The sequence below is a fragment of the Prorops nasuta genome, unplaced genomic scaffold (assembly GCF_024137725.1).
Source record: "Prorops nasuta isolate Cenicafe-Biocafe unplaced genomic scaffold, Cenicafe_Pnas_1.2 PNAS00051, whole genome shotgun sequence".
In the NCBI taxonomy this organism is placed as follows: domain Eukaryota; kingdom Metazoa; phylum Arthropoda; class Insecta; order Hymenoptera; family Bethylidae; genus Prorops; species Prorops nasuta.
This window is the reverse complement of record NW_027116848.1, coordinates 305,758-330,829: the sequence shown is the minus strand read 5'-3', so window position 1 is coordinate 330,829 and position 25,072 is coordinate 305,758. Positions and strand designations below refer to the sequence as shown.

The 25,072-nt window shown below is 36.8% G+C and overlaps 2 protein-coding genes and 2 long non-coding RNA genes across 4 annotated transcripts; 2 read left to right on the top strand and 2 right to left on the bottom strand.

Moving 5' to 3' along the window:
* The first annotated feature begins 6,570 nt into the window (after positions 1-6,570).
* LOC136784286 (E3 SUMO-protein ligase ZBED1-like) lies at positions 6,571-9,249 on the top strand. The gene is made up of 4 exons (XM_066744867.1): positions 6,571-6,716; positions 6,955-7,136; positions 7,207-7,399; positions 7,649-9,249. Exons 2-4 carry the CDS (start codon positions 7,059-7,061, stop codon positions 9,166-9,168), a joined length of 1,791 nt encoding a protein of 596 aa, XP_066600964.1. The 5' UTR covers positions 6,571-6,716; positions 6,955-7,058; the 3' UTR covers positions 9,169-9,249.
* A 7,945-nt stretch (positions 9,250-17,194) lies between these two features.
* LOC136784320 (uncharacterized) lies at positions 17,195-18,173 on the top strand. The gene is made up of 3 exons (XR_010824400.1): positions 17,195-17,374; positions 17,512-17,657; positions 17,738-18,173. It is a non-coding gene; the product is annotated as an uncharacterized lncRNA (long non-coding RNA).
* A 790-nt stretch (positions 18,174-18,963) lies between these two features.
* LOC136784304 (uncharacterized) lies at positions 18,964-21,143 on the bottom strand. Its single transcript, XM_066744884.1, has 5 exons — positions 21,040-21,143; positions 20,725-20,946; positions 19,681-20,038; positions 19,399-19,599; positions 18,964-19,329 (listed from the first exon to the last, which is right to left on the bottom strand). The coding sequence occupies exons 1-5, from the start codon at positions 21,141-21,143 to the stop codon at positions 18,964-18,966; spliced, it is 1,251 nt and encodes a 416-aa protein (XP_066600981.1).
* A 650-nt stretch (positions 21,144-21,793) lies between these two features.
* On the bottom strand, positions 21,794-22,721 carry LOC136784322 (uncharacterized). The gene is made up of 3 exons (XR_010824402.1): positions 22,593-22,721; positions 22,310-22,455; positions 21,794-22,229 (listed from the first exon to the last, which is right to left on the bottom strand). It is a non-coding gene; the product is annotated as an uncharacterized lncRNA (long non-coding RNA).
* Positions 22,722-25,072: the final 2,351 nt, after the last annotated feature.

Sequence of the window (25,072 nt, the reverse complement as noted above, 5' to 3'; positions counted from 1 at the left end):
GCTATCGCTGCAGCTCCAAGACAAGGTCAGAGAAGACCAACCTCCTCCTCACGAGCGCCGGGAGGACATGTAGCGGGTCAGTCGCGATATCAGGATCGTGGGGGTCAATTCCGCGACGCAGCGATATGCCATCGTTGTGGAGGAAGAGGACACTACGCGAGAGAGTGTCCTTCGCGTGAGCCGACTCAAGCCGCGATTGCGCCTGCACCCTGGTGGGCCCAACAGGCCGCCGGGATGCAGGCGCCGATGCCACCGCAAACGGTGACCACACCCGCGCTGTCTTATAATCAAGCGCAGTGGCCACCAACAACGTCCGCGTCGACAATAGGTCAGAGCCTATTGAATAATGTATACGGGAATGCGAGAAATCCGGGAAACGGACAGTAGGGCTCGCGGAGGAAGCTCGCGCGGGCCCGGCTGATAATCTTCGTAAATCGGGTAGGACAGTACGATTTACTGACCCCGAATCGTGGAGGGACTCATCGGTGAGTAGCACGGATTACGAAGATTACGCGTCGGAAAGCGAACAAAAAGATTTGCGGGACCCTTCGACCTCGGAGTCAGAAGATGAGCCTAATTCGACGCGACCGGACTTTAGCGCTGAAGATTCTAGTGAAGAGAGCGTTTGTAGTTTTACCTCAGAAGTAGGAAGACGACCTTCACTAGAAAGTAACCCTGAAGATTCGATAAATGAAACGGAACCGAGTAGTTTATCCGATCATTTGTGTGCTTTGGACGAATTATTGTCCAAGGAGCGCACCGCGACTCTTGGCCAGGTAGGGGGGAAAGGGAACATCACAATCCGAACTCGTCGCTGTGTTCGGAGTGATGTGTTCCCTAATCAACCGAATACCGATGGCCGCTATTATTTGCAGCTAGAATTATTTGGACAAATTTTTCCTGCACTAATAGATACGGGAGCATCGCGATCGTACCTCGGACATCGAACGCTGGAAAGAATCCAAGCGAAGATTGACCGGTCGCAAGATAGAGTAATGCGTACTGCCGATGGTACGGAAACACGAGTAATAGGGGTTATTGCGCTAGAATTGGAGTTAGGAAAAACAAAGAAAGTAATGTATTTCCGCGTGGTACCGGTTTTAGACTACGACTGTGTCCTCGGTATGGATTTTCTCCGATTATTCGGAGTTATAATTGATACTTCGCGCGATTTATGGCAAACGCGCGACCGAGTAAATTTGAGATTCGCGAAAATAAACGCGGCAAGCTCAAATGAGACACACGTATCTTCATGTTTTGCTATCGCTGAAATGACTAGCGAGCAAAACGTGGTACTAGAGAAGTTTCTAAGTGATAACTTCCCCGAGATAGTTGGACCAGTCCCGGCGACTACCCTGGTCAAACATCATATAGATGTCCAGGGTCAGGCTCCAATCCGCCAAGCGGCAAGGAGAGTGTCGCCGGTGATCTATAAAGTAGCGCACGAAGAGGTCGATAAATTATTGGGTGAAGGGATTATCGAACCCTCCACGAGCGCGTGGGCCAGCTGTCCGGTTATAGTACCAAAACCGGGCGGGAAATATCGATTTTGCATAGATTTTCGACGCGTGAATGAGGTAACGCGCAAAGACGCGTACCCGATTCCGCATATCGATAGCATTCTCGATAAACTCCGCCACGCGAGATACATTTCGACGTTAGATTTAAGTCAAGCGTACTTCCAAATACCGCTAGGAGACGAGAGTCGGGAAATTACAGCGTTTATAGTACCCGGAAAAGGACTCTTCCAATTCAGGCGTATGCCGTACGGTCTCACGAATGCTCCTGCGACGTTCCAGCGAATGATGGATCAGTTAATTCCACCTGAATTTGATCCGTATGTGTTCGTCTATCTGGACGATATCATCATCGTAACGAACACGTTCGCGGAACACCTAGGATGGTTAGAGCGTGTGTTAAACATTATTCGATTCGCGGGTTTAGAAATCAATCGCGAAAAGAGTAAATTTTGCAGGTCGGAGGTTCGGTTCCTTGGGTATCTGATCAATCGTAATGGTTTAGCTCCGGATCCCGAGCGAACCGCACCGTTAATGAATTATCCGCCGCCAAAAGATTTAAAAACACTGCGCCGATTCCTAGGGATGGTTGGATGGTATGCGCGGTTCCTACCCAACCTGTCGAAGGACAAAATTCCACTCGTCTTGTTATTGCATAAAGGCGTGCGCTGGCATTGGGATCAAGAGCAACAGACTTCCTTTGAGCGATTGAAGGAAGCGCTGTGCTCGGCCCCGGTCTTGGCAAGGCCCGATTTTTCGAGACCTTTCCAAGTACAGACAGATGCTAGCGACTATGCAATAGGAGCAGTATTAACACAGCGACACGGAACTGAAGAGCATCCGATTGTATTCGCTAATCGAGTACTATCCAAAGAGGAACGGAATTACACGACGACCGAGAAGGAGTGTCTTGCTGTCGTGTGGGCAATTCGGAAACTAAGACCGTATTTAGAAGGCTATCATTTTACGGTTGTCACGGATCACAGTAGTTTGCGTTGGCTACATAACTTGAAAGATCCAGTAGGGAGATTAGGTCGATGGGCCCTCGAATTACAACACCATTCGTTCGAGGTGGTTCATCGTAAAGGCGCATTGCATCACGTACCCGATGCATTATCACGCGCCCTCCCAGTAGGCACCGAAAATGAATGCGTCTCCGCGGTTAATGAAGAAAATAGCGAAAATTTGGTCACACAGTCGCGTATCGACTTCGAGAGCGACCCGTGGTATACAGCACGACGCGGAAAAGTAATTCAGCGACCGCGGGCTTACCCAGACTGGAAAGTTGAGGGAAACCGGCTGTATTGCCACCGGCCGGACGTGATACTCGAATCGATAGGTCGCGATTATGACGCGTGGAAGTTAGTCCTCCCGCGAGAGGCTCGACTTTTAGCCCTACAGGAAGCTCACAATAATACTTCCGCAGGACATGCTGGCGTTCAGAAAACTCACGCTAGAATCTGCAAAGATTACTATTGGCCGGGAGTTTTCAAAGACGTCGTAGCACTCGTACGCGGGTGCAAAGTCTGTCAGCAACATAAAGCTGTACAGCTTGCCCCTGTAGGACTTATGGGAACTCGGGTAGTGGAGCGACCATGGACGGTGGTCGCGGGAGACATAATGGGCCCCTTTCCACCAAGTAAGGCCCAACAGCGTTACGTAGTAGTCTTCCTCGACAATTTCAGTCGTTACGTGGAAATGCGAGCGATCCGCACAGCTGACGCCAAAAGCATCTTGAAAGCTTTTAGCGAGCTGGTTATTTACCGTTGGGGATCACCGGAAATATTTCTTTGCGACAACGGTACCGAGTTCGTAAACAAGGAAGTGACCAAATTTCTAGATGAACATCAGATTAGGCAATTTACTATTCCGCCGTATCACGCGCAGGCTAACCCGGTAGAACGCGTGAATCGGGTAATTAAAACGATGATTAGGATATTTGTAGAGAGCGACCACCGAGACTGGGACGTTCATCTCGCAGAATTCCGTTTCGCGATTAATTCCGCGATGCATTCGTCGACTGGAGTATCTCCCGCGTTACTTAACCTCGGTCGAGACCCAGTAATTACTCCGAATCTACGGCGAGAGATTGAAGGTCCTCGTACGATACTTAGGAGTGACCCCGAAAATTGGGTGGCGCGACTAAAACGTCTTCCTTTGATTCATGATATCGTGCAGGTAGAGATAGAAAAAGCGAGTGCCCGTCAAGCCCGCTATTACAATCGTGGCCGGCGCGATGTCAGGTATCAGGTAGGAGACGTGGTATGGCGGCGCGGCAGACCATTATCGTCATCTGCTGATAATTTTGCTGCGAAGCTAGCACCATCGTACGAGGGTCCGTTTAAAATAGTTCGCGTAATATCGCCGGTCGTCTACGAGCTTGAAAATCAAGGCCGTAGTAATCCGAAGGTCCACGTTTCGGATCTAAAACCGTTTGTCGCGTCGTTTTGCGTTCCGGACGTCGATGAACCGGGTGAGGAAACCGTGGCGGGGGAAGGGGACGACGACCCTGCACCTTCCCCAAAACCGACCGGTAAACGGAAAGGGACTCCGGGGAAACGGAAAATGTCGATCGTGAGCGACTCGTCGGATTCCGCCCCGTCTACGTGGACGGCACGCCTGCGTCCACGTCGAGACCCAACCTAACCCTCGCGAACCTGAGTGCGGACATGTATGTGTGACGAATGGATGAATGTGTGTGTCGCGTGATTTTTTTTTATTATTTTTTTTGCGGAGAGATGACGGATGCCTCCTCCTGTTCCAGGAGATGGATCCGTACCTGCAGCAGGTGGTGACCCACTGCTGGTTTCAGGGAATCTCTTTGCCAGGACCCCTGCTAGCAGTGGGCCCATCCACCCACCAGCCACCCTCCCACCACCCACAGCTCCTCCCCGGCCACCACCACCAGGGCTATTCCCTCCCTCCGTCCCGCTATTCTGCGCAGGGTACCCCCTACCCTCCGGCCTACCACCCGTTCCCGGCCTCTGGGTACACCGACCCGCAGCCTGCCGCGTGGGAGGCTGAAATGAGCCGGCTGCGTAGGGAGAACGAGATGCTCCGGCGGGTAGCGGGTCAACCCCGCACCCGTACGGGCATCCGCCCTCCCTCGCAGGCGGCCATTGTGCCACCACCGGCGGGAATCGGATCGGCTGTACCCAAGCCGAAGAAGAAGGCCCACCGTGGCAGACGGGGTGGCCGGAAGGGCCAGGGAAGGGCCCAGCAAAGAAAGCGGGCGGAGGAGAGAAAGAAGAAGGAGGAGGAAGAAGATGAGGCTCGGCGACAGCGCATCCGCGCTGCCGTCGAGAAGAGGAGGGAAGAGGAACGGGAGAAACGGAAGAAAGAGGAGGCGAGGAAGAGGGAGAAGGAGAGGAAGGATCGGGAGAAGGAAGAGGAAAAGAAGAGGAAGGAGGAGGCTATGGAGGAGGACCTCCTCCTCCTGAGCGTTTAATGTCTGTCCGTGTCTAGTGTTTAAGTTTTTTTTTGTGTATAGAGTCTATTTTTTTATGATTAATATTTTTTTTTTGTATCGAGCCGGATAATTATTTTTTTTTATTATTATTGTTGTTTATGTAGGCCGAATTATTTTGTGTGTGTGTAATAAAGTATGTGTGTGCGAAGCGAGCGTTTTTTTATTGTAGCATTGTAGGATTGCGCGCACCAGAGGAAATTAAATTGAATCAGAGACACCCCAGGGTCGACTTCAACCGGGAGGAAGTTGACCAACCCCCACGTTGGTCCTAACGAGGGGGGAGTTGTAACGTTGCGTTCTCGCAACGTTACTATAGCTGCCATCTAGCGCTTTGCTAATCTCAAGCGCTAGATAGGCGGGTCGCGTACGAACTAGGGAGTTATCAACCGATAGGTATTGATCTAGGATCGATAACTTGTCGGCTCCCTAGTGCCGCGCGATGGGTGTAGCGGGGCAGCGGCGGGACAGGCGCAGGGCCTTACCTGCTCCCGCGGACTGCCCCGACACACGTAGTTTAGAGGTCTAAGGTGACACTTGGTGCTTGATAAATTCCCCGCCGCCGATAAAATTTCGCGACCAAAGCCACAGCCGCTACATATAACATCATACCCAGTGATAGTGAGTGCAGCGACTGCAGCCCGGCCGCGAAACCATACCGGACAGCGGAGACTATCCACCCTTCGGGCCAGTGTCCAGGGAGAAAGAGAGAGAGAGGCGAGAGCGAGAGAGAGAGAGAGGCGAGAGCGAGAACGAGAGAGAGAGAGCAAGGAGAGGAAGAAGAGAGCCAGCCCTAGAAAGCTGAAGTAAGGGTGATTATTCGTTGTGTATTATAGTCCTGTGACGTCCCGGGGTGTGCTAGGGCTTTAGGGCTCGTAGCACCGAACGGTTTATAGGGAACCGCTGGCCCCGCTCACCTGTCAAGGGTAAGCGGGCAACTTAGCGGAGGGGTCATTCCGTCGGACCTGTACATCGCGTCAGTGAGTGTGAAAGCGCGACTTAGTAAAAGTGTTCGCGATTACATCGACTCCGCGTGAGTTTGACCGTTGACAGGGACGTTCCCTTCAGTCATTTCAAGGCCGCGGACTTTGCATAGTTATCGTGAGGACTCGCGACCTTAGGCGTCGTATAGTAAACAATCCGGGTCATTGTGGTGTTTAAGCGCGGGAACGGAGCGGGTGCGGGTAACCGTCGCGGGACGCGCACGCGCGAAAGGAGGGACTTATCCGCGTGGTGTCGAGTACTAGTTAGCCTAGGGATCCGCCGGTGGCGCGCGAGTACCGCGCGACTCGGTGGGGCCGCCGCGAACGCCAACTAGTGGCTCGAGCGCGAGGCTAGCTAGTACGTCATCGGGACTTCAGCCGCGTTCGCACCACTTAGGCCGCGTCCACACGTAGGACCCAGCGTAACTCCCCACTACCGTGTAACGCGAAACGGACCTTGTATTGATTACTGATATTATAATAAAGAGAGTTTTACCGAACGTAGCGAGTTATTATATTAGCACCCCATTCCCGATAGCCGCGTACGAGGGTTAGAACTAGTGATGTCGATACTGTATCGATATATTGAAATATCGATACTTTTATGTCAATATTTCGATATTTTGTACCGATACTTTGCTCCGCGATATATCGTAATATTAATACTTTTTCGTTTCAATACATGCGGCAAAGTAATTTTAAAAGCTATTTTACTGCATATTTTTTTGCGGGCAATAAAACTCCAAAAAGGTAAGCAATTATGCACAATATTTTAGCATAGTTTTAGCAATTTTGTGCAGAATGGATATTATAAATTTCTTCAGCTGTTGATATAAGCTTTTTTTTCTACAGACATTCCCTTCCCTATACCATCCTATTGGATATACCAGTACGCAATATTTTCCTTTTTACCTTATTTTTCTCATTCCTTGTCATGAAAACTTATTTTTGTTGATATCATTTATTATTTGATATTATTTTATTATAGTGCCAACAAAAAGTAACATTTGGAAATATTTTGTAAAATTAAACACTGGCGGTAAATGCAAAATATGCCAAAAAGAAGTAAAGGGAAGCAATAACACCACAAACATGAGATTCCACTTGGAACGAGCTCATCCCACTTTAAAAATGGGAGTAAATTGTACAAGTGCGAAAAGAAGTGCATTGGTAATATTAATTATGGGACTACACTTATAGTTTATATCATTATAGTCTATTTTTTACTAAAATAAAATAGGTACTCGAAGATGATGACCCATCAAGTAACCCGGATGATCCTGACAGTGCAAATAGTATTGGCACTGCTACTTCCATGTCAACATCTTCTACAACATTATTGTCAGCTTATTATGCATTGGAAGAAACAGAAGGCTCTACAAGTAAACAGCCAAGAATTGATTTAACATTGCGTAATCAAACTTCATTCCAAGGTTAAGTATTTGTTTATTCTGGCTGTATTTTTGGACTCTTATTGTATTGCTTTAGATGTTCATTTACCAGTTGACATTCTATATAATAAAATTAGTCCTTACGATATCAAAATAGCTCAATTTTTTGTCGTTTTGACTTCATTAGAATAAGTTTTATTAATTGGGGTCTTAAAATGTGAAAAATGTTAAATTACAATTTTAAATGGATATAAGTTACTATTTAATAATATCAGTTTAATCTTATTTTAGATGGAGGTAAAAAAGCATTGGAAATAACCAGTAATTTATTGTTCATGATTGCTAAAGATAATATGTCTTTCTCAACGGTGGAAAAGGAAGGTTTTACAACATTTGTAAAAACAATAGCACCTTTGTATAAAATTCCATGCAGAGCAACAATTACTAGATTAATGGAAGAAAAATATCAAGTTTTATCTAGTAATATAAAATCGCTTCTGTCTAATACAAAATATATGTCGTTAACTACTGATATTTGGACAGATCCCCTAAATGTTAAGAGTTTTTTGGGTTTGACAGCTCATTTTATCCATGAAGATAAGCACAAAACTGTGACCATAGGAGTAACAGAACTTTGTGATAGACATAGCTCCAATAATATTCAAATGTGGCTATTAGATGTCACTGAAAAGTGGAAAATTAAACAGGAAAGTGTTGTGACGGTCGTCTGCGATAACGGAGCTAACATAAAAAAGGCTGTCAAGGATGTGTTTGGTGTAAATAAACAGTTGTCTTGTTTTGCACATACTTTAAATTTAATTCCTGCAAAAATCATAGAAAGTGATGATGTGCATGTCATATTTAAGAAAATAAAAGCTATCGTTACATTCTTCAAAAAATCTGTAGCTGCTATGGATAGTTTGAGAGCTGTGTCAAGTTTGAAATTAATACAGTCGATTGATACTCGATGGAACTCTGCACATGACATGATAATTAGATTTATAGAGTTATCAGATAAGATTGCGTCAATTCTTCTAAATTTACCAACAGCTCCAATGATGATAACATCAACAGAATTGCAGACTGCAAAAGAGTTTGTAGACTTATTAAAACCTTTCAAGGATGCAACAAAAATCATTAGTGGAGAATTTTACATGACAGCAAGTAAGTCGTTACCAATAGTGAGTACTTTAAAAGAAACGTTAAGTCAATTAATACCTATTACTGAAGTTGGAAATAAAATGAAGCAATTGTTGTTAGAACAATTTGAATTGAGGTTTCAAAACATTGAAGAAGAAAAAATTTTGGCAATGGCTACAATTCTTGATCCACGGTTTAAATCAATTCATTTCAATAATGAGACAGCATGCTCTAACATTATAAGTGATATAAATATGATATTAAATATTGAAGTTGCAAAAGAAATTGAAAACGTCAATGTGCAAAGTATTAATTTAAATAATACCAGTTTTTGGTCGTATCACGAAGCTTTAATCCATGAAATAAAATCAAAAGAGCGAACTACCTTTAATTCAAGCCAAATGCCTGAAGATTTCAGATTTTACTTAAGCCAGCCTCCTATTGATATTAAGGAATGTCCAATACAATTTTGGAAATCTAATAATTCAAAATTAAGTGAATTAGGACGAAAATATTTGACAGTAGTTGCTTCGTCTGTACCATGTGAACGATTGTTTTCTAAGGCTGGTCGAATTATCACAGAAAGCAGGAATCGTTTAAGCGCAGAACATTTACAACAATTAATATTTTTAGGTTCACTATCTATCCAAGATTGGATGTTTTTGTTGTAATTAAAATATAATTGTCTAAATCACCACTTAATAATTCAGAATCTTTATTTATTGGGTATTTCTGTAGAATAAAAAGAAACAATAAAAGTATTTCTTAATTTTATACAAATTTTCCTTTATTAAATTGCTTGTCACTTATAAATTCATTATTTACAGTTTACTTACAATCAATTAAAATGTATAGACTTCATTACAATAAATATTGTACGTACATACTACATACATAATGGGCGATATTCAAACTATATATGTTACTGTATCGATATATAGAAGTATCGATACTTTTAGTTCGATATATTACCTGTATCAAAATTGTACCTAAAAATACATATCGATACAAAATATCGATACAATTGGATCATATCAGCATCACTAGTTAGAACCCCCTCTGTATAAATAAATATTCGGGTCTTATCAAAAGTACATCGAAGGCGCCCGGGTCTAGTAGGAAGTCGCCTATTGGGACGCGAACGCGATCGGTGAGGGATCACTCCTCCCTCCCCTTCCATCCCATCCCCAGGGATAGCCAGTAGCGTCACAACACATTAAAAAGAAATACAAAATACTTATTCGACTTTCACTTTCTATATAACCTGTTCTGGTCGCAAGCTGTCATTCAAATGTAAACACGTAATTCATAACCAAATCAGTACGAAACTGTCTCTTTCCCATGGAGCAATTTCTTATATCTGTGCGCATGCGCCTATATTCCCCCAAATCAATCATTTTCATATTATCGATAGAAAGCATACGCCTTTTTCTTCTTTCTTTCTTTGATTGGTTTCCGCTTCCAGAGCGATTTACCATTGATGGTACGATGTCTAGATGGTCAAGTGCTATAGGAGGACTCTATGAAGTGGTCGCTTTATGTTTTTTTTTTTTTTTTTTTTGTTTATCACATTTTGGTTGGTACTTATGGAGGAATATTGGTTATGGGATGTTTGTGGCGCTTAATTTAAAAGTGGTTTGGAATAGTAGCTATTTTTTTTTTTTTTTTTTTTTTTTTTAAACGTTTATATGTAATTGGTGATATAAGTTCTATGAACTTGTTATATTACGTCTAAGTATAGGAATTTTATAAATTGTCTTAGGTCTTCTTTATGTAGTTGGTTAATAAGTACTATTGGATCGACATCTTTATTATAAGTGGCTTTCTTCAAAAGATCGACCAGTATGTGTCGATTTTTGTTTTTCTTGGGACAGTCCCATATAATGTGTTCCAGATTCTGTACTGATTTATGGTCACAATCGCAGAAAGGGTCATTTCTTTTTCCTATTTTGTGAAGATAATGATTACATATGAACTGACCAGCAAATATCTTGTTTGCAATGGTTATTTCGTTTCTAGTGAATTGGAGCCCAATGAACCATGGTTTACTGAATTTTTCCTTGCTATATTGAGCCAAAAATTTGGCTACAGAGTTGTTGTCTGGTTTTGTAATATTTACCAGGAATTCAGAGTAATTGCTAGAAGCAACTATTTTATGAATGGTATCAACATTCATCAGCGACACATTGACCAGGCAAGGGAGACTATTGTTCCTAGCAATGGAGTCAGCAATTTCGTTCCCCAAGATACCCCTATGACTGGGGACCCAAAGGAGCAAGATCCTTATGTTGTAACTCGAGAGGGCATTAAGTATAACGTTAGATTGAGATATAAAAAAGTCAACGTTCCGTCCCGATGTGGCGCTAGCTAGTCTGTTTACGGAACTGAGTGAGTCAGTGACAATCGCAAATTCTGTGTTAGTTAAAACATGCTTTGTAACTTCCTTTTTTATTAGTTTGAGTGAGAGCCATATAGCTGACATTTCAGCAGTGAATATTGTGGAATGAGGATTTAGACTGATTCGAATTTTGTTATTGTTATTAGAGTCAAAGACAGCTGCGGAACAATGTGAGCCCTCCACTTTCGATCCATCGGTATAGTAGATATTGTGGATGTGGTTGGAATTTAAATTATGTTTAAGAAGTTCCTGCCTGAAGGCCAAGTCAGGGTCGGGAGCTAGCTCACAGGTTTTCCCTATATCTATATTAGTGGTTAGTACATTCTGTTTAGAGCTGTAGTCGTAACATATCATAGGAGGATGGTCTAACTTATATATGTATCTGTTCCAGTTGGAAATTATATTAAACATATCCAGAAATATTGGAGAGTATCTTGGTGATATTTTATTTTGACTGCTAACTAGGTTTTGGAAATTCTTAAGTAAGATTATTGATGGGTGTCTGGAGACAGATAATCTGTTTAGCAAAAATCTGGAAAGTTTGTTTTTTGTTAGTGTGAGAATATCCAGATTACTAGAGATTATCCAGGTTATCTTGTTGGGAGCTGATTTAGTTAGTCCTAATATTTTTTTTAACAGGGTTAGTATTAATGAGTTGTAGCTATTCAAGTAGCTTTTGTTTGTAGGATTGAGATAGATACATGAGCCCCATTCTAGCCTCGGTCTTGCGTAGGAGGAGATAATCTTTAGTAGTGTTTCGGGGTGGGCACCCCACTTGGTGTTCGTTAGCCAGCTGATCATATTTAGAGTTTTCTTAATTTTATCTTTGGTGTAATTGAGGTGCTTTTGCCATATTAGTTTCTCGTCGAATATAACACCCAGGAATTTATGTTCTCTCTTAAAGTTTATTTTTCCAATGTCACTGTTTAGGAAGTTGACTCTGTTAGTGGATAGTTTTCTAGTAAAATGAATAAGAGAGGATTTTTCACCAGATAGGTTCATACCTAGGTTTTTAAGATATGTATTTAGATTGTTTATTGATTTAGTGACTGACTCAACAGCAGCTTTCTGGTCTTTATTCTCGCTAAAAATAACGATATCGTCTGCAAATTGAATGCATCCACATTTCTCGTTGATAGAGTTTGAGAGCTTAGATAGGTATAAGTTGAATAAGATGGGACTTAAAGCAGATCCTTGGGGAAGACCTCTGTGTGCCGATCCTTTTCCTATGAATTTGTCTTTAATGTAGAATGTGTGCTTTCTTTCTGTTAGCGAGTAAAATATATATTTAACTATATTTAACGGAAACTTGAGTATCTGAGTGAGAACATCAACCAGCAGGTCAGGTATGACTCTATCAAAAGCAGACTCGATGTCTAAAAATGTGGCTATTATATTGGATTTATTAATAAATGTAGAGTAGATGTGGCTAGAGAGTGAGATAAGTCCGTCCAAGCAGGCTCTTCCAGGTCTGAATCCGTATTGGAACTCAGGGAGTATACTATTTTTCTCTGTATACTCTATTATCCTATTAGCCAGGATTTTTTCAAACAGTTTTCTGAAACATATTTGTAATGATATTGGTCTAAGTTTATTACTGTGAGGTTTGTTGATAAGTAATGTGTCAATATTATTCCAACTATCTGGGAAGTCACTGTGTAGTAGTATAAGGTTAAATATTTTTAAGACCGCATGCTGTATGTTTGCAGGCAAGTTTTTAATCATAGTGTTGGTTATGTTGTCTGAACCAGGGGATGAAGATGGTTTTAGGTTTTTGATAGTGTTGTTGAACTCGATATAGTTAATTTGGCTAGCGTTGAAATCATAGTTTGTAAACATTGTATGAGTCGCGAAAGTCTGGCCGCTGAATGGGTCCAGGGATGAGCAACTTGTTGATCAAATTTTTAACGTCATCTTCATTGAGTGTTTCATTAATCTTAGGTATATCTAAGAATTTTGAGTTCTTCAACTTTTTAATAGTGTTCCAGATTGTATTGGGAGATGTGTTAGGGTTAAGCTTGTTTACGAAGGACTTAAAAGAGTTGGATTTTTTTTGCATGCATAGGAGTTTGAACTTTTTATTGCTGTTTTCAAACAGCTCCAAGTTTTCTACGGATGTGTAATTAGTATAGTTTTTGAAGGCTAGATTTTTGTCATACCAAGCTTCTTGGAGTTCGTTGTCCCACCAGAAGTTAGTGGCTTTATTATTTTTAAAGTTGGAGTTCCTTCTATGTTGTGTTGGGGTATTGATATTAGCTCCAGCTTCCAAAATAGTTTGAAGTATGGTAGATTCTATGAGGCCGTACTTCTCTAAGTAGTTATTCTTATCTATGTTGGTAATGTCGTGTTGGGCAAGTTTGGAATTAAACATATGCCAATCCACCTTCTTTGTGTGAATTCTTTTTCTGGAAATGGTGTTTTCGTAATCCTCTGTTGTAACTAGGTTTGGTGAGAGATAATATATTATGGGGAAATGATCGCTGTCATAATTATCGTTGTCCACTGAAAAATCTATTTTAAATGGAAATGTATTGTTACATATTAGTACGTCTGGTATACTTCTGTAGTTGGGTCTATTGTTTATGGTAGTAGCAAATTTGTTAACTACTTTTAAGTTGAATTTGTGAAGTATTTTTGATAAAATTTTACCTCCTCTGTTATTAACTGTTGATCCCCACGATGTGTGTATGCAGTTTAAGTCACCTAGGATTATATAGTTGTTTTCACATTTTGTAAGAGACTTCATTTGTTTTAGGATGCGTTCCCAGTCATCATCCATGATGGTGTTAGAAGGAGGATTGTATACTGCCAGAATGAAAATTGAATAGTTATATATTTTCGTCTTGAGGATTATTGACTCAGGGATGATGTCATTGATGATTTTATTTTCTATGTGAAAGGCTATCACATTGTTTTTCATCAGTATGGCAACACCTCCACCATTACTATTTCTATCTCTTCTAATTATATTATAGTTGTTAATGATGAAGTGATCGTTATGAGACAGCCATGTTTCAGAAATGACTATCAGTTCCGGGTTGTATTTGTGAATGAGCTGAAAGATAGAACTCTTTTTGTGTTTAACGCTTCTACTGTTCCAGAGAGTGATTGTGTATTCCATTGTAAGTTAAAGGGTATGGAGGGAATATCTATGGATTGTATGTTATGTAGTTTGTTGGATAGAATGTGTATTTATTATGTTGTTTATTTTTTTTTTTTTTTTATTTTGAATACTGATATGATCATTCTGGCGAACTTATTATTATATCGGCTATTTGAGGTTAGAATTTGTTTTGAGGAAATCTCTAACATCTCTCTTTTTTGTTACCTCTTGCTTTTTGTATATTTTTTCGATATTTCCGGTGTTTCTATGTTTGATTCTGACTGTTACGTCTTTGTTGCTATAACTCCTGATCTGGCCTTCTCCTGGATTGTTTTTGGTTTCTGTATTCTGCAGGGCTAACTTGTTCCTGAGCTTGTCTGTAGTGGGTGTATTACTAGTGTCAATATTATGAGATGTTGCTCTGGATTTATCCAGTGAGATAGGAGATTTATTTAAGAGAGGCATATTATGGCTTATTAAGCTTGACTCACTCAGCTCCTCACAGACCATGACCTCGTTGCAGCAGCCAGGGGTGGACGGGATAGAGCAGATCACGTCGCCCCCCGAGTCACCATTTTCCGGACCCGGCATCCTCTCAACCCCCAGATCAGCGTAGGCAGTTTTCACATTCAGTACCTGTGTAGAGCGAAAAGGATTACCAACATTATCGTGAACAATGTCTACCTCATTCAAAGATTTCTGAGTTTTATGTTTATTAGTTTCATTATTAGCAATATCAGCGTATGAGGTGGCTTTACGTTTATTACTACTGACTCTGTTATTATGTTTATTAATATAAATGTCGATCCAATTATAAAGAAAGTTGTTAGAGTCTCTGTTAAGGCCTTCGAAGTAAAGTTCAACTTCATTTTCAGTGGTGAATTTATTGTCAAGTAATATTTTTTTTGCTTCAAAGTTAGAGCAATTTTTGTAAGCTTTAATTTTTTTTATCAGAGTAAGGAATTTTAATATTGGACACTCGTGGCTTAAGGAGTTATGGTCACCGTTGCAGTTACCACAATTGGTTACATTGTTGCAGTTATTTTCATCATGTTCACCCGCGCAGTTGTCACATCTTTTGTGTCCTCTGCATTGAATAGAGTTGTGGCCGAACCTTTTACATATAAAACACTTACTGACCTTTTCAATATATGGTTTTACTTTTAGCTTGACATTAAAGATGTAGACCCATGATGGAAGTGAGTTGGTTAGGAAAGTGAGTTTGATGGAGTTTGTTGGAATTTGGACTTGGTTTGTTTTATCCCATCTGTTGAGTCTTTCGGTTTTAATTGTGATGGTGTTCCTGTTGTTTGTATTGATGTTTTCTTGGATATCTTCCAGCTTGAGATCTTGCAATACGTGTCTTACTATTCCAGTTTTAGCTATGGCAAAATTTGGAATATAAAATAACCATTTTTTATGAGCAAGTTTGTCTTGCATTTCTAGCAGTCTATTGGCGTCCGTGCTGTTATTGGTTTTTATCTTAACTGTGTAGGTGTTCATTCTTGTTATGTTAAATGGTTCCTTGAACACTTCTTTGATAGTTTTGCTAATTTTCATTAAGTGTAGATTACCGATATTTTCTTTTAAATCTGTAGAGGTCACATTAACCACAAATGGGCCAGTGTGAATTTGTTTGTATCGGTTTGTTGTTTGCTCCTTAGCGTAAACTATTTGTTTTTGTCTCCGGTCTTCTATGCTTATTTGTTGATAAGGTCCCTGTGACCTGTCTTTGTTTATTGTAGTGTTTGGATTATCCATAGTTTCGTCAATGTTAAGGATTTATAGTCCTAGTCAACTTAATTAATCGTTCAACTGTGGTATATCCAAAATTAATGTATGGCCGGTCAATTATTATGTAAAATTACCTATTTGGTGAGTTAGCAATTGGTTATATAGAATAGACCTCTATATTCGAATTTTGGAGTAGAAGACAGGGTATAGGCCCAAATAGGTTATTTTGATGTGTATGGTATCTTATTTTAGCCCGGCGATAACAAAGGTAAAGGAACCGCAGAGTATTGTAGCGTATGGTCACAGAAAAAACCTAATATCACTCAAAACATAGTCAAATAGCTGAATAAAATGACTTGAATAAACTATATGCTGCGGAGAGAACAAATCCTACTTAGCCGTGTAACGGTTTCGGTCGAACTGATGAAAGCATACGCCATTCAGAAAATTTTATAGGAACAAAGGCCGGGTACCGAATCGTGTGTGAGATTCAGCTATAGCGTAGTACACAGTGGGAAATTGAATCGAGTGTGCTTTTAACTATAGTGTAGTATATCATTTTCCATGTTAAATTACAGAGTGAAACTAGCCGAACCACACACGATTCAATTTCCGGTACCCGGACATCAGACCTACAAAATTTTTTAAGCGGAGTAGTCTTTCTATACATCCTATGAATATGACTGAAGTAGAGGGATATTCGAGCATGCGCATAATATTAATGGAGGAGTTCCATAGGAAAGAGGCAGTTTCATGCTGCTTTAGATGTGTTGGTTAAATTCTGTTTACATTTACGTCAATGTGTGACAGGTACATTTTGACAGGTCTGTTATGCTATATGAGAGTTAAAGTCAGATAAGTAATTTACTTTCATTATTTAAGTCTAGCTTATTTAATGTAAAAGAAGTTGATTCTTTGCTTTATATACTTTTAGATTATTTTGATAGAACGTAATGTATTATATGCGTAGAAGAAATCGTTATTTCTACTGAGTTATAATAAACTCCTTGGAACTGGAAGATTCAGAGAAGGAATAAGATTAAGGAAAGAAATACAAGGTATAGTATATTATTGTTTATTAATCATGAAATTTCACAAAACTTTCTTACGCTTTATAATTATTCAGTTTGCAGATTTATTATGAAAAGCCATTGCTCCTTATTTATGAATAAAAAATGATAGAGAATTGGGGAGTAGATAATTGTGCGATGGCCCAGTGATATAATATTAGTGAGAAAAAGTCAACTGTCAGGCAACTATATACAAATTTTGCTGGTTTATTAATTACTTATAAGGAAAACTTTGATTACGTCATCACTTTCTGTAAACGTGCATACGTTTCAATGTATAAATATCAGATAAGGGTTTTATTTATTTATTAATGTAAAATTTTAACTTTACAATTTGAGGAATATTTGATTCTTTGTATTATATCTCTTTTGCAGATCTAGTGTTTATTAAACCCTGATACAGAGGAAATGCAGGTTGATTATTTTCATGTATAGTTGCTTTCATTAACACCATGCAAATAAAACTTCATAGGGAAAGGTTAAAATAAACAGCATAACTGGTCACTGGTTCGAATGGATGATGGATGATCTGGTTTAGTAAAATATACCACAGTCATAACGCAGCACTTGAGGCATGTATCAATTTTAAAGCGAAACTGATAAAGTTAGTATTAATAAAGTAGTTTGTGTAATTATTAATCTATTTTCTATTGCTATTTTTGAGAATATTTTAACACTCTTTCAATATTTTTTATTGTACTATTCGTAGGCTTTATCTGAAAGACTGCTACGGATGGTACATTGCAAAAACTGCTGTTTCACATAAATTAAAGCTGGAACCGACAACTAATGTGCAATTTGTCAGTTGGATCAAAGGAGCTTTTTTGTGTAAAGTTTCTATTTTGGATTAAATAGGTAAAATATTAACACAATATAAATTTTAGTGAAATTGTATTATTTGTACATTATTATTATTGATATGGTAAATTTTTCAGCTGGCATTCCTAAGTAAATCTCTTTATATATATGTATGGAGTAATTTACAAAATTGGCACATTAATGGGCTTATCGTTAAAAGAGCTTGAAAATTGGAAGAGCTTAATCATGCAAGCTTTATCATCTGCTTACTCTTCCCATAGCGACACAAATCTTTACTCCTACGGTCTACAAACTCTTCCAACGTGCGATAAATATCTGTGGCCATGATTTGACGATCCAGAGCAATAACATGAAGATTTATTACAAAATAGCAATGGAGTTCCATTACATGATAGTAAAATAGAATTCTTTCTTCAACTCTTTCTAATTTCAAAGACAATTTCGAATACCTAAGATATACAGAAAGAATTATTTTTCATTATCATGCAATTAGACTAAAAAATTCTCTTACTCTCTCTAAGCTATAAGGATTTGTTTTTTGAAAGATCTTTAATACAAGATATTCGATTTTAATTTATCACTCGCCTATATTTGTGGAAAGATTTTGAAAACAAAAATATGTTTGATAATTTTTCTACAGCTTCAAGGAAGTTATTCCATTGTTGTTGGTTTCACTTTGAAAGGATATTTGAAAATTTACTTCAGTTTTATTAAATACATTCTCCACTACTTATTAATACATATTCTCATAGATTTTATTTATATTTATTTCTTCATGCTTATTTGTATATAATAGAACATATTATGTATGTTTCAATAAAATAGAACATTAATGAATCAAAATAAATATAATACACTTTATTCAAAATTATTATAGTATAGCTCATATAGTTTTTCCTCAATTGCAGTCGAATCTGTAAATGTAAGAGAAATTATTATAGAAACAATTATTAATGAGGCAATTATAAAGAATGATTTATTGTATTCAAACCTGCAGTATTTGTGGAAATTAACTTGTCAATACTTTTTTTAAAATTTGGATTTTTAAAAGCTATTTGCACTAGAAAATTATAAACAATTTGATTTTCATTTTCGGGTGTGACGATTACGAAAGCTCTCTTCGAAATATTTTGTAAATTATTTTCATATTTTCTTGTTTTGCTTTTAATTCGCTTTTTTATAATTTGTTTTCCATTAATAATTTCAATTGTGTATATTTTTATTAGTTTTATTAACTCGTCTATGAAATAGGAATAAAAACCTCATTATTAAAACATCTATATAGCTTTTCCATGTATCTATAACATTATGAAAATAGGGTTTATAAGTATATAATTAAAAATTATAATTTACTAATAAAATTAAATAAGTTAGGATGTGATCCGAATTTCTCCTTTAATATTCGATGGTAACGTTCTATGACATTATTTGTCCTGGTTTTTTCATTGAACACCGATACTGTTCTAGGATCCACAATGTTTATCCAGTATCTTTCTATATACAATAGTAATTTATCAAATTTGTTGCGGACATTCGACTGTTCTATTTTTCTTTTTATTAGATGAAATCCAGTTTGTAACAAAAAATTGGGAAGTAAGGGAATATTGTAAAGAAGCCTCAAATGAAATAAAGTTTCCATTTGTGTTTCCGGTAATAAATTCTTGAAGCCTTTAAAAATTTTTAATTTTTTTGCATTTTTCCTTATACTCTACAAATAGAGATTTAGAAATAAATTTCATATGAAACTGCATTATCGTAGCTACTTTTTATTTTTTACCTGAACAAAATGAAAATAACAGCCTCTTATTATGCTTCTTGGAAAATGAAAGAATAAAGCATTCTGCAAAGCAGTTTCATAATCAACATGGATTATATCAGGTTCCAAATTGGGTATGATCTTCAATTTCATAAAATTTAATATTGCTGAATACAACTGCTGTGATTTAGAAGTAGCTAATACCCATAAAAATGGGACTGCCTATATTGATTTTAAAATAATAATTATTTCATAGCATATTTTTAAAGCATTTTATTAATATATACTTCAATGAATTATTACTTTTGTTTTGTGCTCAGTCATAAAAGTTAAAAGCTGGTAAATTTTTATATTGTTTAATTGAGGAGTACTTTCAAACGTTCCATCGACATATATTTCCTCGAACGTTTTAAGCGACTGGCATAACTTTTTATCGTAGAAGAAAATAGCTATGATTTCATTTTCAATGTATTCAAACACACGTAATCTGTGTTTATTCTTCTTTACATAAAATCTTAAAAAGTTTTTCAATTTCTTATCGTTTAAGACGTTTTCCATATTTTCTAGTGTAATGTCTAATTTTAAAAAATCTTTTTGCTTCCATCTTCTAATACTACGATCTATTGCTTGAAAATTTACTGTTTTTGCTCCTGTAGGGTCTCTGTAGAATAAATGAATAACAATTTTTCCAGTTAAGTTTGATTTGTTTGCAAAAAGCACCAAAAATTGTATCAATAAGGTAGAATCTTCATAATAAACTCAGAGTATTATAAACACTTGTCGCGGTATATGAATTTCTGAAAAACAGGTATCCAGAAAATTAAAAAAATAATCGACAAATTTCAAATGATTGCAACTCGATAGAGAATTAAGGTATCAATATTATTAAAAAATACGAAATATGAATTTTACATCATCTACATTTAACATACTTATTTAAGTGATTATTGTTCGTTTTTTATTTATTTAAAAGCTGTAATATAAATTGTAAAATAATAATACTTTGCTAAACAAAGCCTAATATAGCTACAAAAATTGTATTGTCGGTAAACTTCTGCAATATAGACTTTAAAGCCAAATATCCTTCCATGTTACAAACAGAAGTTATGGTTGAGGTCTGCAGTTTATTTTTGAAATTCCACCATGGCTTGAAAGAAGTTTTGAAGAGTTTGTTTAATTGCATATAAATAAAATAATGTTATTCTATACATCAAAATTATATCTCAACTGACAATATATATATATATATATATATATATGTATGTATATATACTTTATCTTATGCTATATATAAGCGGGCATTCATTAAAATCAATTAAATATGATAATATCGTATGGAAGCCTTACTTGTAAGCACAAAAATCATAAATATCTCTCGCTGACGTTGAGGGCAATAATGTTTCCGATCTAGCAAATTCTTTTAATTTTTCTTTGAAAATTATATTTTTTCTTTTATCTTTATCAGCTTTGTGATTATGTTTTTTAATTTGTTCAAAAATTTCCTTCTTATTTATATTAACAAGTTTTCCCCTACCAGGACAGGAATTTTTTAAAATGCATTTTAAATACCTAAAACATTAAAATGTTAATAAGCGAATTATTCATTCTTTTACTTTACAAGGACTGAAACTACGTGAATTAATATGAAAAAATATAAATTACGTTGTGCAGGTTCCATCTCTTTTGGTGTATGATTTTATTCTATGGTATAAATAACCATCCGGATAAATTATATCTGTTTTTTTTCTAATATTATTATTATCCATTATAGGTTTAGTTATAATAAATCACAAGAAACTTCGCAACCAGCCACCATTTAAAAACAATTGAACTGCATCATAAAACTTCATTTGTTTGAATTAAGGTGGTTGGCTCGAGCGTACAGTGCCGTATAATATATTCGCCTTACAGGAGATGCAGTAACTGCAATTTATTTTAGTAAATCTATTTAAATGGATTAAAATATTTTGAAACATTATTTCTTATAAGGAAGTAATTATTACACATAAAACGTTATAAATAAGTTAGTGCATACAAGCTGAAGTAATCGCTGAGGGCAATGATTCGTGTTTATCATACTTCTACTTTCGATGTCTTCTTTTGTTCGATAATTCGCTATTTTTATTAAACTAATCTTATCTGTGAAAAACGAATTCAAAATACCTTTTTTTTTTCATAAAAACCTATATTTTTAAATTCCAATACAATGTAATTTCATTCTTTCTCCCATAAGACTACATGTTAAAACACACACCATTTTCAAGTTTTTTTTTCTCTATAATTTGATCGATGACCGTACATCTTCTTTATGTAAAATTAAAGTATTAGTTTTAAACAAATGTTTGCTTTAATATGAATTGTATCTGTACTTTTATAATAAAACGCTTAAGCCACCTTAAAATCGAATATCTTGTATTAAAGATCTTTCAAAAAACAAATCCTTATAGCTTAGAGAGAGTAAGAGAATTTTTTAGTCTAATTGCATGATAATGAAAAATAATTCTTTCTGTATATCTTAGGTATTCGAAATTGTCTTTGAAATTAGAAAGAGTTGAAGAAAGAATTCTATTTTACTATCATGTAATGGAACTCCATTGCTATTTTGTAATAAATCTTCATGTTATTGCTCTGGATCGTCAAATCATGGCCACAGATATTTATCGCACGTTGGAAGAGTTTGTAGACCGTAGGAGTAAAGATTTGTGTCGCTATGGGAAGAGTAAGCAGATGATAAAGCTTGCATGATTAAGCTCTTCCAATTTTCAAGCTCTTTTAACGATAAGCCCATTAATGTGCCAATTTTGTAAATTACTCCATACATATATATAAAGAGATTTACTTAGGAATGCCAGCTGAAAAATTTACCATATCAATAATAATAATGTACAAATAATACAATTTCACTAAAATTTATATTGTGTTAATATTTTACCTATTTAATCCAAAATAGAAACTTTACACAAAAAAGCTCCTTTGATCCAACTGACAAATTGCACATTAGTTGTCGGTTCCAGCTTTAATTTATGTGAAACAGCAGTTTTTGCAATGTACCATCCGTAGCAGTCTTTCAGATAAAGCCTACGAATAGTACAATAAAAAATATTGAAAGAGTGTTAAAATATTCTCAAAAATAGCAATAGAAAATAGATTAATAATTACACAAACTACTTTATTAATACTAACTTTATCAGTTTCGCTTTAAAATTGATACATGCCTCAAGTGCTGCGTTATGACTGTGGTATATTTTACTAAACCAGATCATCCATCATCCATTCGAACCAGTGACCAGTTATGCTGTTTATTTTAACCTTTCCCTATGAAGTTTTATTTGCATGGTGTTAATGAAAGCAACTATACATGAAAATAATCAACCTGCATTTCCTCTGTATCAGGGTTTAATAAACACTAGATCTGCAAAAGAGATATAATACAAAGAATCAAATATTCCTCAAATTGTAAAGTTAAAATTTTACATTAATAAATAAATAAAACCCTTATCTGATATTTATACATTGAAACGTATGCACGTTTACAGAAAGTGATGACGTAATCAAAGTTTTCCTTATAAGTAATTAATAAACCAGCAAAATTTGTATATAGTTGCCTGACAGTTGACTTTTTCTCACTAATATTATATCACTGGGCCATCGCACAATTATCTACTCCCCAATTCTCTATCATTTTTTATTCATAAATAAGGAGCAATGGCTTTTCATAATAAATCTGCAAACTGAATAATTATAAAGCGTAAGAAAGTTTTGTGAAATTTCATGATTAATAAACAATAATATACTATACCTTGTATTTCTTTCCTTAATCTTATTCCTTCTTTGAATCTTCCAGTTCCAAGGAGTTTATTATAACTCAGTAGAAATAACGATTTCTTCTACGCATATAATACATTACGTTCTATCAAAATAATCTAAAAGTATATAAAGCAAAGAATCAACTTCTTTTACATTAAATAAGCTAGACTTAAATAATGAAAGTAAATTACTTATCTGACTTTAACTCTCATATAGCATAACAGACCTGTCAAAATGTACCTGTCACACATTGACGTAAATGTAAACAGAATTTAACCAACACATCTAAAGCAGCATGAAACTGCCTCTTTCCTATGGAACTCCTCCATTAATATTATGCGCATGCTCGAATATCCCTCTACTTCAGTCATATTCATAGGATGTATAGAAAGACTACTCCGCTTAAAAAATTTTGTAGGTCTGATTTCCGAGTACCCAATTTCCCACTGTGTACAGCAAATTTCATGTTAAAATACAGAGTGAAGTTAGCCGAACCACAGACGATTCTATTTCTCACTGTGCAGTGTGCATGGACATTACGGGCCCGGCAAGTAACTTTGTTGTTCCTTTTTTTTTTTTTCAAAAATTTAACTTTTGCTAAGGTGAAAAAATACACTTGCCTAATATTTGGATTTCACTACTTTTTTTAATTGGATAATTTTACTATATTATTTATGCTAAATGGTTTATGTACTTGCCGCCTTTTTTTACAGGCGAAGTCGGTTTTTTGTGGGATTTCATAACTTTTTGTAAGAGTATAATATTTAAAAAATTAAATAATTCTTTTAATTTTCCTACAGAATTTAAAGAAAATTTCCACACTTCTCATTTTTTGAAACAGCAGCGCTTAACTAATAAAATAATATATATTAATATTGAAAAAATATCACAGTCAACACATTGAATTTATTGATATTTGTAATGCATTCTGCATAAATGAACTTCATAATTAATGCCCCGGCTACTTGTTTAATGTTTTCAGTTTCACTATAATAAAAGTTTGATTAAATTTTTCATAATCAATAAACATACTTTAAACATATAAAAATAATTAAGTAAAATGTATGTTTTAATTAATTTACATTTTCTATTTATCAACATTTGACTTTTACCACCATCTGACCTTGCCAGACCACTAGTTTCATCAACTACTTGAGTTGATATTGGGGCAAGACTGGACAAGCAATTCGCAAAGCTTTGAATAAGCTACAATCAAGCATATATTCAAAGCTGACAATGTCGTTTTGCATACCACGTTTCTTTTTAGCACCAATTACTATCACATTTATGCTGCTAATTCTTGACAAAGGTGATATAGGAGATACATTGGCGAGTCGTCCTTATAACATTTCCTGTGCCAGAGTCCTCAAATATTCGTTTCGTTAATTTCTATACACTGTTGAAACTGGTCGGATTTCTGGTGCTGCAAAATGGAGTGGAAACCATTAATTTTTGGACTGAGTTTCAATTGAGAATAAACGTGCATTTTTTCATCCATACCAATGACCAGTATACTGCCTTTGGCCTAGAATACTAGCATAGGTAACAGAGGAAAACAATCAACAGTTATTAACTCAATTTTACAGAATATAATCCAATGAGTCTCATCCTTAAATTATGGCTGAGCAATGGATGACGTTTTTCTGAATATTGGCTTATTCTTACTTTGCCAATCTTTCAATGCTTGCAATTTTGCCTGTTTCTAGTACCAGAATGCAGGAGTGAAAAGCCCAATTGTTGATTCAACTCCAATAGTCAGTATGTGTGCGAACCTTCCTCCTTGGATTTTTAATTCAATTATACCAAATGTATTTAAGTCAAAGCACAAGTATTACTATTTGCTATAATACACTTGCACAGTGACTGTAAAATACTAAATGATAACATC

Bases quoted from the DNA above. Each gene is read 5' to 3' on its own strand.
- LOC136784304 (XM_066744884.1), bottom strand. From the start codon at position 21,143: ATGGATAATAATAATATTAGAAAAAAAACAGATATAATTTATCCGGAT. The intron at 20,947-21,039 runs GTAATTTATATT...TTAATGTTTTAG, and splicing joins AGAGATGGAACCTGCACAAC to GTATTTAAAATGCATTTTAA. The intron at 19,330-19,398 runs GTAAAAAATAAA...CTCTATTTGTAG, and splicing joins GTTATTTTCATTTTGTTCAG to AGTATAAGGAAAAATGCAAA.
- LOC136784286 (XM_066744867.1), top strand. From the start codon at position 7,059: ATGAGATTCCACTTGGAACGAGCTCATCCCACTTTAAAAATGGGAGTA. The intron at 7,137-7,206 runs GTAATATTAATT...AAAATAAAATAG, and splicing joins GTGCGAAAAGAAGTGCATTG to GTACTCGAAGATGATGACCC. The intron at 7,400-7,648 runs GTTAAGTATTTG...ATCTTATTTTAG, and splicing joins TAATCAAACTTCATTCCAAG to ATGGAGGTAAAAAAGCATTG.